The sequence below is a fragment of the Eulemur rufifrons genome, chromosome 26 (genome assembly GCF_041146395.1).
Source record: "Eulemur rufifrons isolate Redbay chromosome 26, OSU_ERuf_1, whole genome shotgun sequence".
NCBI classification, from domain to species: Eukaryota; Metazoa; Chordata; class Mammalia; order Primates; family Lemuridae; genus Eulemur; species Eulemur rufifrons.
The window spans coordinates 5236663-5255331 of record NC_091008.1 but is presented as its reverse complement, the minus strand read 5'-3'; the positions used below and the strand labels follow the sequence as shown (position 1 = coordinate 5255331).

The window sequence follows — 18669 nt, the reverse complement described above, 5'->3', positions numbered from 1 at the left end:
GGTTAAAACGATTACCATAGTAGTCATGTGCAGATGGCTTTGAGAGACCAGTATGAATTCAGAGCTGAAGAGCAAGGGCCCAAACTATAGCATTAGCAATGGAAATGAAAAGAAAGAGATATGCAAGAGTTATTTCAAAGAAAAAACTGAAAAAACACTAAATTTCTGAGGAATGAGAGGAAAGGACTAAAAAATTACTGTGATATTTCTAGCTTGTGTGAATGAACAATTGTGTGGTCACAGCCCAAATCCTACAAGCCATGAAACTATTTTGACGGGAAGGTATTGGGTTTCTTTCTTAGAATACTGAGTTGACACCGAAAACCCAATATGTGGAAGTTACCATTTGCAAAGGATGTAGTAGACAAATGAGAAATTCAGATATGTGAAAAATACTTATAATTGGTAACATTCAAAGAATGTTTACTCTGTGTCAGACATGTTTCTAAATGGATCAATTGGTAACATCGTCACAAAAATGAAGTAGCTACTATGATTTACTATACAATAGTGAATAATACCGACAACTTCCCTCATTTCTAAAAGATCAGTATTTTTCTTGTTTGTCTCACTTTAAATACTTGTATATAACACACTGGATAAAAGCTGGTGGGCATGGTATGAGAGTGTATTAATGGAGCTTACACAGAAATATGTGTTAATCACATCCCCTTAGGCTAACCAGGAGTGTTTTCAGTGTATGAAGAAACAATAGTTCCTTTTTAGCTTTATAAAATAAAAGTTTATTAACTTTTGGCCAGTGAGTTCTCATGATTATTTTTTATTTCAAATGAGAAGCTAAAAATAAGCCTAGAAACTAGAATTTTAAACAAAAGCCTTCAGAAATACTCACGAACCTATTTTTTCTAAGTTGACTTAAAGCTCCTATTTTCCTTAGTAGCAGTTATGTATACATGTATCAGAAAATACAGTGATCTATATATAGTGTGCTTAATAAGTGACCCAGTGTTTAGTTTTAGCATTCATAATCCAAGAGTCAGGCTGTCTGGATATAAATCCCCCAACCCATCTCTTGCTAGCTGTGTGCCCTTGAGCAAGTCATTTAACCTCTCTATATCATCACTTTCCAAAATCATATTGAGATCACACAAGTCGTGTAACTAAATAAGATGATGCCTGTACAATGCCTAGCCCAGTACAAGGTGTGCGATGGCAATATAGGTATTAATCATCATTGTCCCTTTTATTATATCCTAGTATTTTGTGCACCCCCTGAGCCCCCTGATACTGTGGGCTCATCACATTTTCCTTCTTCCATGGACAGCAGTCTTATTTATCACTCCTGCACAGATTGCTTTAGTATACTCGTGCCCTGACGCTTGTCTCACTGGATCCAGACTTCCATGTTGTCCTTTCCCTCTGAACTCCTTCTACTCTTCCTCTGATTGCTTCATCTTGCCTTTGTGTTTACTCCTTTTCCATCACTAGTTTTCAATGTCAAGCCAGTTCTGTTATGATTATTTTTACTCCTGGGTGCTAATTTTGGCAATAGGCATGCTACGTAATTAATTTAGCACCAGCTTCAAAAAAAAAAGTGGGCCATTTACATATGTGTAGTGGTGTAGGTGGTGCTGCTGTGTTAATTCCTCCACCAGCAGTTTGGCAAAAGCTTGGGACGTTCCAAAGCCATTAATGAAAACAAATCCTAGTTTCTAGTAACCCACTTTTTGTTTATTCATTTTCCATGAGGAAGATTGTTTCAATCTCTGATAAATTGAAAATTAACATTATTTTATTTGTTGAGTATGTGAAAAACTACATTCAACTGTTGAACTTGTTATTTTGTTGTTGTTGTTACTTTAAAAATTTTCTTTATCTTTACAAGATCTACCACTCTAGATTCCATTAGAAACATGTAATCAGGAAAACTCATTTAAAACGTTTTTCTGCAAGCTTGGGAACTAACTTTTTTTCATGTTAATATATTACATTGTAGAGATAATAACCACTGATCGTATAGCATATAATCTCACAAAGAAACACATCTTTCCTATTTCCCAATCCCTACTCTCTGACATCTTACAGCCCCCTTCTCCACAAGTACAAATAAAAAAAGCTGTCATGATAAATCCCCTGTAGGATCGTGGGGTAAAACATTCTAGTGCCATAATAATGAAACACTTTATGTGTGGGAAAAGAATGATAGAAATAACAACTGTGCCACATCAGACCTCATTAAAGTCAATGAGCTGCAACATCAGGCTATTTGTAGTCCTGAACAGTTTCTATTGAATATTCTACTATATTTATTATCTAAATATTAAGAACAGCAATAAAGACAACCCCGCATTTGCTGGAATTCCATTTCTGGAAACAAAGCATCTGCATAAAGGCCAGAAAGTGTTTCATTGCACTTGGTTTGGAAATCCCTTTCTTTTATTAAGTTCAGTAGTTTTCCAGTGTAATCTTGTGAGAGTCTCCAATTGTCTCATCAACATGGTCATTTTTTCCTAGTTATAAAATGTATAAATATCAACTAATTCTTGCATAAACTTGAAATGCTTCACTTAAACCTTGAGCCAATTAAAACTAAATGTACATTGAGATGACTCGGAAGAAGCTTTAGAAAGCAATTTTGGTCCATTGTCCTTTCTCTGCAGGAAGAGAAACTCAACCAATTTAAAAATAATTCTAACGATCACACAATGTTGAGAATTAGATTCACCACAATTCTAATGTAATTCACTTGTATTTTTAAAAACATTTTAATAGCAATTTAAAGATTTTCACTTTACTTAAAATTAGAAAAACATAGAAATAGATAAAACAAGAGTCCTGTTCTCAATGTATTTCATGAAAAAGTAAAAACATCTCTGGCAGAAGGGCATGCCTTGCTGCTTGGGAACTCTCCTAATGAGAAGTATTCTGGAATAACTAGCCTATTTTCTTCTAAATCGGTGACTTTTAAACTGTTTTGGTGACTACCTCCTAGCAAGTGTTGCACTTTACATTTAAACCAGTACATGTGTACAAATCCTCCCACTTGGCTTTAGGTGGCTAGTGTGTACACTGTTAATGTACCCACATTTGTTAGCCACTGAAGGGAGTTCTTTTCTGTTCTTATACCTTCTGTGGGCTACATTGTTTTTTATCTTCATTCAGTGACCACAATTTCTGCACATACCTGTTATTTATTACGATTAACTTTCAATCCATGGAGATTAAAACCTGGGGATGGGCAGGCATGGCGGCTCATGCCGGTAATCCCAGCAGTTTGGGAGGCTGAGGCAGGAGGATAGCTTGAGCCCAGGAGTTCGAGACCAGCCTGGGCAACATATCGAGACCCCCCATCTCTACAAAAATAAAAACAAAAACCAAAAAAACTTGTGGAAATTTGAAACAAAAACACACACATAAAAGATATTTAAAACAAACAAATCTATGTTATATATAGTGGAGTACATGCCGATTGAAAAAATCTTGGGAAATAAATCTCCTGAATAAAAAAGTTATTTTTCAATGAGTGTGATGCGCACTGTCTAGGTGATGGACACATTTGAAGCTCTGACTCAGGGGGGTGGGAGGGCAAGGGTAATATATGTAACCTAAACTTTTGTACCCCCACAATATGCTGAAATAATAATAAAATAAATAAATAAAAATTAAAAAAAATTTTTTAAATTATTTTTCAAAAAACTAATGTGTTATGAAATAATGCAAGCAGCCCACAGGCGGTATTCCTTTAAAGTTTTAGCAATTGATTAGCCTGGTGCCTATTGCTACAGATACAAGGATGAACAAGAGACTCCTACCCTCAAGAGCTTCCAGTCTGGTGGGAGACTGTCAAAGAATTAATAATACATCTGCCTAAGTAGCCATATTATAAAAAACAAGGCAGGTCATTGATGAAGTGGAGCATTTTGGAAAGTTTGCACTGGTTGTATCCAGCCCCTCAGCTATGGAATGCGAATTCAAGAATGAGAGGTAGCATGGTGCATCAAAGGGCACTGAGGTTGGAATCAGGAAGCTGCCATCTGCTGTGTGGGACTTTGGGCAGGTTGTTTTATCTCTCTTGGTCTCAACTTTATATTTGCAACAGTGTGAATCATTTATAAGCTTGTTTTAGCTAAGGAACTTTTACTTCAAATGGTTGCAATCCAGTATGGCCAACTGGAACTGCTCCCATCATCCAGGTATAAACCCTTTGGCTTGTAGGAAGGACCTCCTGGGTATGTACAGACATTTTATGAGTATGGAGAGAATACATTTTAGTTAATATTCAACTCGATATTTGCTGGTTAAGCCCTTTACTTCTAATTGTGGAATGAAAGGCTTTGGTCCATCTTGAAGGAATTTCAGGCATTAAGCAAGCAAACAGGTGGGAGGACTTTGGGCAAGGCTCTGAAATTAATCTGTGCCTACTTGCAAGGTTAATCCAGAGGATCTGAAGGTAAACCTGGTTTAGTATTTGGACGTAGCTGGAGGATGGGCGGGGGCGGGGAGGTTGGTTCAGAAAGGATGATCTGTCTCCTCTGTGCTCAGACAGGTTTCTCCTTCCCAAGAGCCAGCTGCAGCTGTTGGGGACCTATTCCTGGGATCATTGGGTATGGAGGAGCAGCCTGGGCTGCACACATTTCTCTTCCAGCACCCCCAGCCCAGCATGCATCTGCCAGGAGAGCTTCATCTGCAAGCTACTTCTTACTCTTTCCCTCCCTGACCACAGGTTCAATTTCCAGCTCTTTCCTTTGCCTTAATATCTCCCTTTTTCTGCCTCCAGAATTCTGAATATTTGTTTTTTGGAATACTTACTGTCATTTGAAGTATTTTATGATATTTTCCCTAATGTACTTAAAAGATCCCTATGCCTCTGGAGGTGAAATGTCTGAGTTTCAGCTTTTCATTAGGGTGCATCAAATTGTTTAGAAATCTCACTATTTTTATTGATGAATATGGCAGCAATATAGCATGGAAATAGTTTATAAGCTTCAACGAATTAATGACAGTTGAAGGAAACAGTCATTTAGTATATGTAATAGCACTTTACAGTTTTCATCCTCACAATAATCAGATAAATGTGGTGGAATTAGTATTAATTACCAGATATTTTAGCAGATTAAAGTCAAAGAGGTTAAATTAACAGCTCAATTCACACATTAGGAAAAAAATCTACAGGTCTTTTAACTCTCTGTTCCATGTTCTCTTCATTATATTAAATTGCCTCTTTGAATATTATAATTAAAAGGTAATATTAATCTCTCATAATCTTGTTCACATACATTTTCAGCCTCTCTTATAGAATACTCAAATATATTGTGATCACTGTTGACTAAAAAGAAAATATAAATAAAGCAAAAGAGGGAGCCAACATTTATTGAGCACTTAGTATGTGTCTTTATATACACTCATTGTCTCCTTCATCAATCAGGAATTAATTCTCTAATGATCTGTGTCATTAGTGACCATTAAGTCATTCTGGTAATGAGATGGCTACATTTCTCCCTATTCTTATGTTTTCATGGCAACACACCAAAGCACAATCACCCAGGGCATGAGCCTGCCCTTTGCTTTCTATCCACATGATACCTGCTCTCCAAAATGCAGACATAGCCAGAAATGTGTATTGAAATAGAAAGCAAGAGTTCAAAACCAAACCAGAATATCCACCCAATTATGAATTCTGAAACTTTTCTCTAAATGCTTATTGTGTTTAATTGTAAATGTTTATAAGAGGTAAAAATATTTCAAAATATAAATAAAATACCTGTGAAAAATCCCTAGAAAGGTTACATTTGAGCTCAGCCTTGAAATACTAATAGGAGTAGAGAAAAGTAAACAGATCCAAGTAATAGGAGCAGAATTGACAGGTTTTGGTAATTCCTCTGATGAATCAGGTAAGAGTATCCAGCTACCTCCAATAACCACCCATCCTCAAGACCATGTGAAGGCCCATAGATAGGCGTATGTTTACTTCTAAGCACCTATCTAACCTTAGAGAAGAGCCTTATCACAGCTGGGTACATCATTAGTGAGGAGTAGGGTGTTCAAACACCCTAGTTGTGGACCAAAAGAACTGGCTTGGTTTAAGAGGCCTTGCTATGATGTTATGGGATGAACTGGGTTGGTCTGCAGTTGGGCTTAAGTTACTCATCCTTAAAGCGTTACCATTATGGCAAATTTCTATCTCAGGCTGACGGTTTGCGTCATCTCTTTGCAAAGTCAGCAAGAACTCATTCTGAAGCATGAGCAGTACCAATTCTCATGAATTTTCGAGTCATGAAGAACAATCTGGTTTTGAAGTTTCTGTTTTCTGCAGTTCATTCTTCATTGAATGAATTCTTTGCTTGTTAAGTTTTCACTTCCTCTATCACTGATAGTGTCTGCTTTTTCTTTTCGCATTCATATTCTTGAACCAGTTTCTCTTGCAGAGTCGTGTCTTTCTGGCGACAGATTTCACTGAGAATTTCTGTCGCAAGGATCTGGTTAAATCAGTGGATAAGAGTTATGTTCCAGCTTCTGTATTTGTTCATACAGCTCATGCCTGGCTGACACTTCATTACTCAGTTTGGAATGGAAATGCTCACTATCTTTTTCAACTATTGTTAATGTCAGTTTTGTCTGGGAAACATCTGTCATTTGTCTTTTCTTATTTTTTATCTTCTCACTCTGGTGATCTGCCAGCTGTCCTTTGTCAAATCCATCCCATCCATTTCATTTATTATTATTATTTTGTCCTTAAATTCAGAAGCAAGATCAAATAATGCTAGCTGTCCAGTAGACGTCTTCAAACATCAATTTATTCCCTTTATAGGTAAGATCTTTACCTATGTCTGTCTGAGAGTTTTGTATAATTTATTAGTTCACTGAGCTCACTGCAATGCTCCCTGTGGTCTTCTGTTTCCTATAAAAATTACAACATGCTTTTCTTAAAGCCAGTATTTTCTTTGTAAATTCGATAGAGTTTAGATTCCCATCTTCTCATAACTTGGTTTAGCCTCATCTTCTCTCTCAAATATTATGATATTCTTTGTAAAACCCTGCTATATTCAATAGCCATCTGTCTTGCCAAATGTCTTGCCAGTTTCCTTGCATTCTGTTCTTCTTCAACTCTCCATAGAACAGCAGATTTTCCATAGCATTTGATTCATTCCTTTAAGCTTGCAGACATGTTCAGAAATATTCTTACTTTGTTTCTTGATTTCTTCCAAAGATATCATTGCTTTAGTCATTTTTCATAACCTGTTATCTTTTAAATATTTTTAAAAGTTTTTTTTTAAACATTTGTGCAACCTATTGTTTTTACTTGATAAGTTTTCTTGTTTAAAAGCAACATTCTTCAAGGGTAAAATGGCAAATAGCGTAATTTCCAAGAAATAATAATTATAGGCTTCTAAAACATGTCATAAAAATCGGGACTGGGCCCTTCTGGCACCTTTGTTGTGGATGAGACAACAGTGAGTCAAAGTACCTCCCACTGTGTTATTTTCCCTCTGGAAGTTTTTGACATTTTCCCTTTATCCTTGAATATTCCTGAGTTTCTCCTTCCATGTGTTTAATGTGAATTATTTTTACTTGCTACTTGAAGTATAAGCTCAACGTCCGAACTTCTATATTCAATATCAGAAAATTCTCATCTACGATCTCATCAACAATGGCTTCTACTAATGGTCCTACTGTGTGAACTACAGACTTCGTAAATCTGTAGTAATTGGTAAATAGTTCTTATTTTAAGTGATGTTATAGTAGAAAAACTATAATTCCTAATCTTAAGGAAGTTGTATATATCAGAATATGTCAATATGTGTGTATGAGCTGGTGTACAAATGTATATTTTTCATACCTATTAGGGTCCCCCTGGCTTTATTTATCTATTTATATGATCCTCCCTCTGCTCTATATCTGGCCCAAAATACCTTGGGTATAATGAAAACATCTCTTTTTTCCAGAATATAGAAAGAAATCTGAATTTTCTATTGACAGTTTTGGACCTTGCTGCAAAGCTGCTTCTCTTAATATTTTCAATTGACTTTATTGGTTGTTTTTTAACCTCCTACAAAACACAGATGGTCAGACTTATTCTGTGCAAGGCTTTAGGAGGAAACTAACTGCCTCACTGACTTTTTTTATTTCTCATGATAGCGTTTCCATGTGGAAGGTGGTAGCTCAGGATCACGTTGAAAGTCAGCTGGATACTAAGACCTGTGCTGCTTGTGCCTTGAACTTTCTAGAGCTTGGAAGTCATCAGTCCTGCTTAGCAGCTCATTCTTTAAAACCAAACAGTTCACTATTTTCCTTGGCCTTTTCCTCCTAGCAAATATTGTAAGACTTCAGTTTTCATTGTGGGCTAGTTATTCTCTTCTATTTGCCTGCGCCATAATTCAATGGAAGCTATTCCGACCCAAGGAAATGAGGACAGAAATTATATAATTGAGAATAATAGCTTGAAAGCCATGAATGTCTACAATCTTGTGCTAAGTCGGATACATACTAGCTTGGTGGTCTTTACTGGCAACTCACTCAAAAAAAAAAAAAGGTTTTTCTCTGCTTTTAAAATGGGATCGTCTTAAAGGCTATTTGTTCAATGACAATAATGATCCAGTCCCTGTAGAAAAATCAGGCCTATAGTTACTACCTAAACACTGTCCAATTAAAAGGAATGTGATTTTATTCAGGTGGTTCTTAATTAGAGAAAGTCAATATATTCACGTTTAATAAAATAGAAATATCTGTAAGGATTATTTCCATTACGAATATATACATTTAACTAACTGCTAACTAAATATTTTCAGAGAAATCATGATGAACATGAATGAAGAGAAATTACAGTTGTTTCGACTTAGTACTTTTAATTATTAATATACTGAAACCTTCAGAAACGAAATATTGCTAAGAAACATAAAGTCTCAACACCGCCAATTTTCTTAGCAAAACTTCTCTTTATTGATGATATCTGAGCAGCATAAACAATTCTGAATCGTTAGTGTTCTTAAGTAACACTAGATGATTAGATATCTAGAGCAGCTTTGATAATTAAATGACGCTTAAGAGTTTTCCTGAAACACTAAAGACAATCCTGACTTTTACAAATATCTGGCCCCTTTCTTGAAGTTGGTAGTTTAAAACAGTGAGAAAATATATGGAAATTATTTACTAGCCATTTTGGAACCAGAAAAAAATGGTTAAAACGACACTGAAAACATTATCCTTTGTATTTCAGGCCCTCCAGGGAAACGAGGTAAGAGGGGCCGAAGAGGAGAATCTGGTAAGTGTCTCTTTCAGCTGCTCTGTGTCATTCATGTTTTGGTTGGGTTCCCGCATCTGTCCCTGCTAATTAATGATAATAATATTGTCTCGTTGGAGGTAGTGTGTCTTTAAATCTCTGCTAGACCTAGAATTTTTTTTTATTCTCTTTACTTCCACCAAGTGTAAGAAAGAGAAGGTTGCAAAATATTGTTAATTACAGTTTAGTAACCATTGGCACCTCGTTTTGGCTTATTTACTGGGTTAGGTTAAGTCTGTCCTTTCTGTGTACGATGGAGGGTTTCTTAGCGGCACCCAGTACAACGTCCCTGATGTTTTCATCTCTGTAGGTGGTCAGCAAACATAGGTGCTCTGCAGAAACATCTGCCTTGGGACGCCGGGCCACATGTCTTGGAAAGCTTTATTATTATTTTATCCAACTGGCACAATTTTGTCATGCTTTTACTCTCATTCTTTTCAAACTTTGGGAACTCTTATCCTTCTCGTGTAACCGTAGAATTTTCGTGGTGACAGGAGCCTTAGTAATCAATCCCGAGTTTTCATTTTGTAGTCGAGGAAATGGAGGCCCAGAGCGGGCAGGTGATTTTGCCAAGGCCATGTGATTTTTTATGAGCAGAAATTGAAATGGAACCAATTGTCCTGACTCCCAGTAAATTTAAAGTCGAACAGAAAAGTCAAGTAAAAAAAATTTTCTTGAAACTAAGTTAATCTGTATAAGTGAGTTCACTTACTGTTTTACTTATTTAATAAAATTTAAGATTCCAAAACTATAAATGACCACATGAGGTCTTAGCAGGCCATCAGTTCTTCCTTGCAAGATAAGGTAATTTAAGGCTTGACTCTAGCATGCTGTGAAATGTTATTTTCCAGTATTTTCTATAAGTATTTATCAGTATTAAAAATAATCAGTTACTAAGTGTTGAAACAATAGAAGCACTAACCTGTCAAGAACAGCAGATAGTAGATTGATGTGGCTTTTTTGGTCTCATTTCCTCTTCTGCATTGAAAAAGATGTCAAAAATAAAAAAGGTTTATTGAAATTCATTAATTTGCACAAAGCACCTGCTTAATTTTTAAAAGCATATTCTCAGAAGCTATCTTTAAACCCTGTGGAATCTAAATAATTGGAAACTTGTATGGGTGTCTCTTCACAAAGTGCAAAGTTTTATAATAGAGGACACTTTATAAATTTGTTTTGAGAAAAAGAAAATGATAAAACATTAGTGGAGTCAGATAATCATGAAATGATCTTTGTGTCAAAAAAAGAGGATTAAAGGAAAAGAGAGAAAATTTTGTGCTTATGCAAAGTTTTATAGAAAATATAAAAGTCATTTTCCAACTTCCTTGCTACTTGGAGCTGGTGTTTTAATTGAGTATATGGTGTGTGAAATATTGAAATTTTCCTAGACTTTGCCTATTTTCATGAGAATACATAGTTTTAAAGAAATCTCTATAAACACTAAAGTTAGTCTTTCATATATTTATTTACAGTACTGTTGGGCGAAATACATTCTTAGAACAAGGAATAGGTACATTTCTGATTTGGCTGTTTTAGAAAACTCAAGAAGTTATATATCAATTGTCTATGACTAGTCTACCATAAAATACCAAAGATCCTCCTAATTCATATTTTATCTAAACTTTAATAAATTAGACAGTCTTTACTAAACATACATGAACCTCTCAGTAATCCATAGATAGGCCCCAGGGAATCTGAAAATTCCTTGAAATTTTGTGTAAGATTTTGTGTGTAGGTGTAAATGCAAGTGTCTGAGGTGGTCCCAAAGGCTCCATGCCCTAAATAAAAGATTAAGAATCACTGAATTCTAAATATCTTCCATGTCCCATGTATTATGCTGATGATTATGATGTGGCTCCAATCTTTTATTTAATATTAACATTTTCATATTCACTAATTCATCTCTCCCTTTTTCTTATTTCTCCCCCTCCCCCCTCCCTTAGGTCCTCCTGTAAGTATATTGGTGCATTTTGGCTCTTCTGAATTAATCAGGATCACGTATGTTACAACTTTGTTAAAACATCAAAATATAGTCTATGCTTCAATTAGAAAAATATTGCTGACCTTTTAAGAGTACTTAAGTTTGGAAAATTATTTAAGTACACAATTTTGTGATCATGTGATATGTTGGAGTACAATGTGTCCATTAAAAAAAAAATTTATTTTTTTATATAATCCCACATCAATTACCCTCGTGGGACTTTTGAATAACTTATGAAGCTTCTGATTTTAAATGCTTTTCCTGGAATTCTGAGGTTTCTTTTGCAAGAATATCTCCAAGCTATTTCACACTTCTTTTTTCATCTGTTTAAACTTGTATCTGAAATATTTGCATTTGCCAGGCCACCAAATGCAGATGGCAACATGATCGTGGAAACGATACCCCCTGTGGGCTTGGAGCAGCGCTCCCTCCTTAGGCAGCACTGCCTTTGAAGTCTCTTGGAGTTTTGCCTGCAATGGGGCCCTTGGAGAGTTTCACTTTCTTTTCTCTTCCCTTGAGTAGGTCATAGCTGCAGCATTCCAGTCTGCTTTGTGCTCACAGGAACAGATTATCTTGTCAGTTTTGAGCTAGATGTGTTTTTGAGTAATATCCTGGATATCTGTCGTCTGACCCCAGTGTTTATACTGTGCACTGTGCGTTTACGGTAGCAGTGATCACTGGCCTCCAGATATTTTCTCATCCCAGATAACCAGTTTGCTCCAGGGTTCGCAGACTCCACCTTGGCAACTTATCTAACAGGCCAGCGTGGTCCAAGGAGAGAGGCTTAGTATATGCTCGGTTGCTTTATTCAGAGGAAGCATTGGCTTCCAAATATCTTTCGCAGTCTTCCTGCCACGTTCGAGGATGGAACATAAATCATATTAGAAATGACTTTGCTTCTGTAACTGACTTTCAGCTCTTGCTTAATGCTAGGCAGATGGCATGCCCCGGGTCTAGGAGCCTTTGCTCTCTGGCTTCATATGTAAGCCTCTTCATGTTAAGTAACAAACCACGGCTATGCAGAGGAAATTTCAGAGGTTAAGGCCAGAGTAGAGCATTCAAGGCTTTTTTGTGAAGTATGTATTAGCCATGCCAAGAGGCAGTTAAATCTCTTTTCTGCCTCATGATGATGCTCAGGTTTCTAATATTTCCTTTTTGGTTCCTTGAAAAGTTAAAGAACCACATAGCTCTCGCTTTCTTGGAGCCATCTATGAGTCTAAATTCTCTACTTAAACATTTCAGTGATTCTTCCTTTTCTTATTATATATAAAGAAAAGAGCACTAGCATTATTAAGCCCCCAGCACATGGCAGGCAATATTGTAGGCATTTTACATGCATAATTTCATTTTGTTCTCACACAACCTTCTGATGTTACCATTCCCATCGTTCAGTGAGGAAACTGAGGCCCAGAGAGGTTAATTACCAAAGGTTGCACAGCTAGAGGGTTTGCAAAGTTGAAATTCAATTAGATATGCCTAATTCCAATCTATTACCACTTGATCCCTATTCCTTATGAATTATAATTTTGTTATAACATGGACCGTTGTTACACAGGTTTGGCATGGGTCCAATCATGTTCCTTCACATAAATAATTACATATAACAAAAGCATGACCAAAAAATATAAATGGCTAATCTATAAAACAAGCATTAATATTGTCCTACCTTGACTGCATTCTGAGGAAGTTATAATGTGTTTAGCAAACTGCATCAAATCCAAGAAATGGGGTATAAACAGGAGTTTTCATACTGACTAAAAGATAATTCAAATTGTTCACATTTGATGAGATGAAAAACCATTAATTGTGAAAAAGAGAAAAAAGCCTATTGATTACGCTATCTTTACTCATACAATAAAGTTTTACCATAGGACTTAGGACCAAATATTATGGGTACCTTAATGGGTAAAATATAATGAAATTCTCTTGAGCCTCTAATTTCTAAACCTCCATATGTGATTTCTGAGAAGTATCTGCCTTCCATCAAATTTTGCTTTAGAGAAGGCGGCATTATAACAAGTTTCTAGTGTACTTCTTGCATCTGAATGAACATTAGTGAGCAGTGGCATTATTATGATAAATTTATCAGCAATTTAGTAATTTAGAGGAAATACCCAATTATTGACAATTTTAATTTCTAGTGAACACACTCTTCCTATTTTTAGCATCACGTTAATTTTATGTACAGTTGACCCTTCAGCGATGTGGGGGTTGAGGTACCTACCCCTGCTCAGTAAAGAGTCCAGGTATAACTTTTGACTTCCTAAAAGCTTTACTGCTAATAGACTACCGGTGAGCTTATTGATAACATAAACAGTTGATTGACACATATCTTGTATGTTATATGTATTATATACTGTGTTCTTAGAACAAAGTAAGCTAGAGAAAAGAAAATGTTACTAAGAAAATCATAAAGAAGAGAAAATATGTTTACTGTTCATTAAATGGAAGTGTATCATCATAAAGGTTTTCATTCTCATTGTTTTCACGTTAAGTAGACGGAGGAGGAGGAGGAGGAGGAGGGGGGGAGGAGGAAGAGAGATTGGTCTTGCTATCTGGGGTGGGGGCAGAGGTAGAAGAAAATCCACATGTAAGTGGACCCATGTAGTTCAAACTCGTGTTGTTCAAGGGTCAGCTGTATATATATGTTTCCACTTCTTTTCCCTGAACTGAAACTGACAGTTTCTGTGATTTCATTTTCAGAGAAATTTTATTGTCCTCATTTTGTGTCTTTTAAAAAATTATTCAAGTATCTCCAGAAATGGATAAAATACCAAGGCATATGTTGCCATTTCAATCGCAATTTCCCTTGCTTCTATTCTGTACTCTACATGTAAAGCACGGAGGTAGTCTGAGAGGTTAACTAGTCCTGATTCTAGTGAGCAGGCCTTGGGACAGAACCACATCAAGTCAGTCTCTCAAACTACCTTCTGGCCCTGAGCTTCCATGATGCTGTGGCTTCATGTGTACAGAAAGTTTATGAAGTGTGGCCGGCTGTCCTGATGTGTATTTTATTGTCATTCACTTTCACTGTGTTGTGAAATGTGCTCCAATAGTGCAAAAGATGACATTAGGGCACTCACTAAAACACACAAAAAATCATATGCCCCAGGGGAGAATGGCAGATCTCATTGTCTCTCATTGTCACTAAGAGTCATCTTTTTTTATTCCCTCCTGAAGTAATACTCTCAAGTAAGATTAAAAAATAAGAAAAAGAAAAGCAAAGCTATACTTAATGATAAAATTGAATTTAGCAACTTTACATCTTTACAGATGTATTTTGGAAAACTTGGATATATTCCACTGGAATGATGTGTGGACATATGCGTTTCTTTTGTCAGTTTCTGTATTCTTGCATATTGAGATCATTTATAATTTAAAACTTGAAATACAACTTTAATTAGATCCTACATATAATATAATTCAGCTTATTACTCAGCCTTATCCACTTCTACAGAAAGATACTGCTACCATGGACATCTCTGCTATGAATAGCTACAATGGAACAATTTCATGATAATGTATATAATTTGGGGTTTTTTTGTGAATATCAGATACTTTTTTCTATTTCCCTTTTCATAAAGGTAACATGTATTAGAATATTACTCTAAAGGACTCCATGCGGCATTTTGAGCATCTGGCTCAGATACCGCAACTGTATTTGCTGCAGTGATTTCCCTTGTGTTACATGATTATCAAATTGTACCTTCTACTGTGGATATCCTAAAAATAAATCCGTATCTCAATAAGAGCAAAGAGTTTGATCAAAATTTGCAAAATGATTTCAGGGTTTTCAAATGGAGCAAATTTTGCACCTAGTTTCGATCTTTTTCAGAGTCAACAGGGGATGTGTTTTTTCTGTCTTTTTGTCCCAAAGGGAAGTGTCACTCTAATATTCACAGGTCGCAGAATCAAGCAAGTCCTATAATTGTGGCCAGAAAAGAGCCAGGAGACCTTGTTCTAAGCGGCTGTTTTATTTGCACCAGTCTATCAAGCTGTGTAATTACGCTTGACTGACAGATACGATGTTATTGTTGGTAGCGTAGAACCCTCTGAGGTGTGAAACACGACGCGGTCCTGCCGCCTGTTCTGTCCCATCCACCTTTGACAATTGTCAACGCTAGAATCTTGTTGACAGATGAATGGAGCAGACGTAGCCAAGTTAGGCGTACAGTGCTATTTCTGTCAATGTGGTGGATGAATCAGGAAAAGAAATCTCTGTGAAACTTTTAGATGAAAAACTGATAACTTTACTTCATCTGGAAAATATGATAGGATTTTTAAGTCAAAAGTAAATCTTTTCCTAATATACTAATAACTACAGTTTGTAGCAAGTACCTACCATGTGCCACTTCACATACCATCCCTGTGACCCATTTTACAGGAGTGGAAACTGAGGCTGGTCAAGTAATTTACCCAACAATGTACATCTAGGAGGAGGCAGAACTGGAGTTTGAACCCGGGTCTGTTTCTGTTCAAAGGCCATTTTTCCCCATATTTCCACAAGATGTTTTTCAGGCAAATAAGGTTTAAATGTTACCACCTTTTTTGTTAAGTATCTTCTTTGTTGCGTCTTTATCATTTATGGTTCATATTAAACCCTTCTTAGTTATTTGTAGATCTCAACATCTAGTTTGTACTCTTTTTTACTGCCAGTTACCAAAAAAAAAAAAAAAAAAAAAAACCCTCAGGAATCATCTAATTATCATCTAACAGAAGCAAATTATGTGGCCACATGAGCTTTGCCTCTGGAGTCAAGAAAAATAGGTATAAAATTTTCATGAACTTTTCCAGCCAATGTTCCTTTAATTACTTCTTTGTTATATTCCTGCTTAATTATAAAAATATTTTTAATTCTATTTGGGATCCAAGAGTGTGCTTTTAGATGTGTGGTGACCGTTACTTTTTTCCGTAACAATGTGGCGTTATTGTTGAGGGAGGAGCAAACCACCTCGTAGGAGGCAGTGTTGGTACAAAATACCAGAATAGCTGTGTAAATTCCGTCACTGTAACAGCTACCACGACAAAGTAAAGAAACAAAAACCTGAAGAATTCAGTGTGTTTAAAAGCTGTTTGGGGACAGAGTTACAATAGAGTAACCCTAGGCTAGCACAGATAGGTAGTTCATCTTGGGTTCCAGCACACAGCTTTGTCTCCTGGAACAGAAGATAGAAAGAGAGAATATAACTACGAACTGTCGAATAGAATAGATTCCCGGTGTCTCTTCGTGTCTTCTGTTGTGAGTGGTTCAGGCTGCCATGTTTGTATGGGGGAACTGTGTTCAGTGGCAATTTGTTTTCATGATTCCTCTGCTGTTTTTTTTTCTTTTAAGAGATGGGGTCTCACTGTGTCACCCAGTCTGGAGTGCAGTGGTGTCATCATAGCTCACTGCAGCCTTGAATTCATGGGTACAAGCCATCCTGCCCCAGCCTTCTGAGTAGCTAGGACTAGAGGCACGTGCCACCACATCCAGCTGCTATTGTTTCTATAGATTGTAATGCCAGGTTAAGCAGAACTTTGGAATTCTGGAAGTGGCAACAGTAATGGGTATAGACCCTGCAAATTGAGATAAATAAGGCTGTTAAAGTAAAAAAAAAAAAAAAATGGGAGGAAGAGGAGGAAGTAGACATAGAAAAACATCGACAATATATTTTTTTTTGCAACATTATTATTTCTTGTGGTCTATTTCTGGATGCCATCTGTTTTAGAATAACTTGAGTTGTTATAACAGACCTTGAAATGTTTACCACAATAGAAATTTATTTCTTAGACATGGTGAGGGTCAGGGCTTCTTGCAAGGACCCAGACTGATGCAGACTGCCATCTTTGACAGGCGTGTCCCTCTCTGTGAATCCTTCCTCCTTCTTCCCTTGTCTCTTTTCTTCATTCAGTTTTCACATTCCCTGTGCATAAACTTATAACTTTGACTGTGACGTGTAAATATGCCTGACTTGATAAGCACTCCTGGCGAATAATAATGTAGTATGTTTAATTGGAAGTTATTCATCAAACGCCCTTTTATGTAGATCATTTGATGCTCCCAACCCTGTGACGTAGGCAGGGCTGGTGACATCGCTCTCTTTTCCTTCTTAGCTATTTATGGGGGTTCAGAGAAGGGGGGTTGCAGGCTACGGGGCTCACTTATGTGGCTTGTACGTGGCAGGTGGGTAGCACTAAGCTCTGGAATGCTTACGTTGGATCTTTCTTTAGCAAATCAATATAGACCCGCACACTTCTTAGAGAAAGGTTACAAGAGGGTCTGTCTCCTACTTGACACATTTGAGGATGAAACATTCTCCATTACTTGAAACGTTTGAGCCTTTGGAACCTATGGAAAACAAAGAGCCATTGTTGGTAGCATTTCTGCTGCCCAGAGCCGACATCAAAATGCAGGAAAAGAAGAATGAAGCAGCAAGGGCTGGCCGGGGACTGAGTCGCGTGGGTCAGGGGGTTGGTCTGAGAGAGGCGGCAGGGCAGGCTGGGCTGCAGAGCAAACCAGACAGGCCAGGGCTGGCTCTTCCGAGTCACAGCCCCACTGTGCGCCGCCTTCCTCCTGGCTGAGGAGCTGTCACCCCTCGCAGTGTTTTGTCTTGGAAGCAGCGAGGGGAGCTAGCGGAACTAGGACATCTACACAAAGTGGCTGAATCACCACTTCCTTCTATCAATAAACAAATGAAATCCATATTTGTGCCGCTAACCCACAGAGAAAGAAGGAGAATGTTTGGCAGGCAGAGTAGAAATCCAATCTGGAAACTACAAATTTAAAAACAATTATTTTAAATTTTATATCACAAACTTCCTTTTGGAGGCTTCCGTTAGCTACCTCTATGTTAGGGTATTCTTCTGGGAGAAGAAATGTAAGCATTCTCGAGCTCTGTGCTGCCCAGGGCCCATGGAGTTCGTGGAACACATGAAAACATACTTCGGTCCTGTACTGCGGACACGGTGTTTTATTCTGATATGTAATTTCATTCAACAGTAGTAGACGCAGATACTTTGTCTCTTGATTTGCAGTTTGGGGAACAATTTCAACGTGCTGCCTTCCAGAGAGCATTATTAACAACCCATGGGCACACGGGTTCAGGCTTTTTCACAGGTGAGAGTGGAAATTGAAAGAGTGGATTAGAGAGTTCTCTGCAGGCACCCCGGATAATTTATCGCCCTTCTGTGGTAATGGCTGAATGTATATATCTGTCACCATATGTAACCTTCCATTTAGCTTCTAATCAATGGTAAAGAATAAGAACTGCTTTTTAAAAACCGTCCCTTGGAGTGGAACTAATCAGCTTGTGGTTTCCTTTCAGGTAGTCGAACCATTCCCCAGTATGCCCTAGATATACCCCTGGATGGGAAATGACCTAAACTTCCACTTGCAGTTGTGAGCGTTATTTATCCCGACGCCCCCTCGAGTCTACCCAACCCTCTACTTTGCATATTAAAGTTAAGTCTC

At 37.2% G+C, this 18669-nt stretch overlaps 1 protein-coding gene across 1 annotated transcript in view; it reads left to right on the top strand.

The window, feature by feature from the left end:
- The window catches only part of COL25A1 (collagen type XXV alpha 1 chain), a 351459-nt gene that overhangs the window by 161295 nt on the left and 171495 nt on the right, over positions 1-18669 (top strand). The window contains exons 3-4 of the mRNA XM_069459052.1: positions 9176-9220; positions 11182-11189. Coding sequence (XP_069315153.1) covers positions 9176-9220; positions 11182-11189 — 53 coding nt within the window. The remainder of the gene's footprint in view (positions 1-9175; positions 9221-11181; positions 11190-18669) is intronic.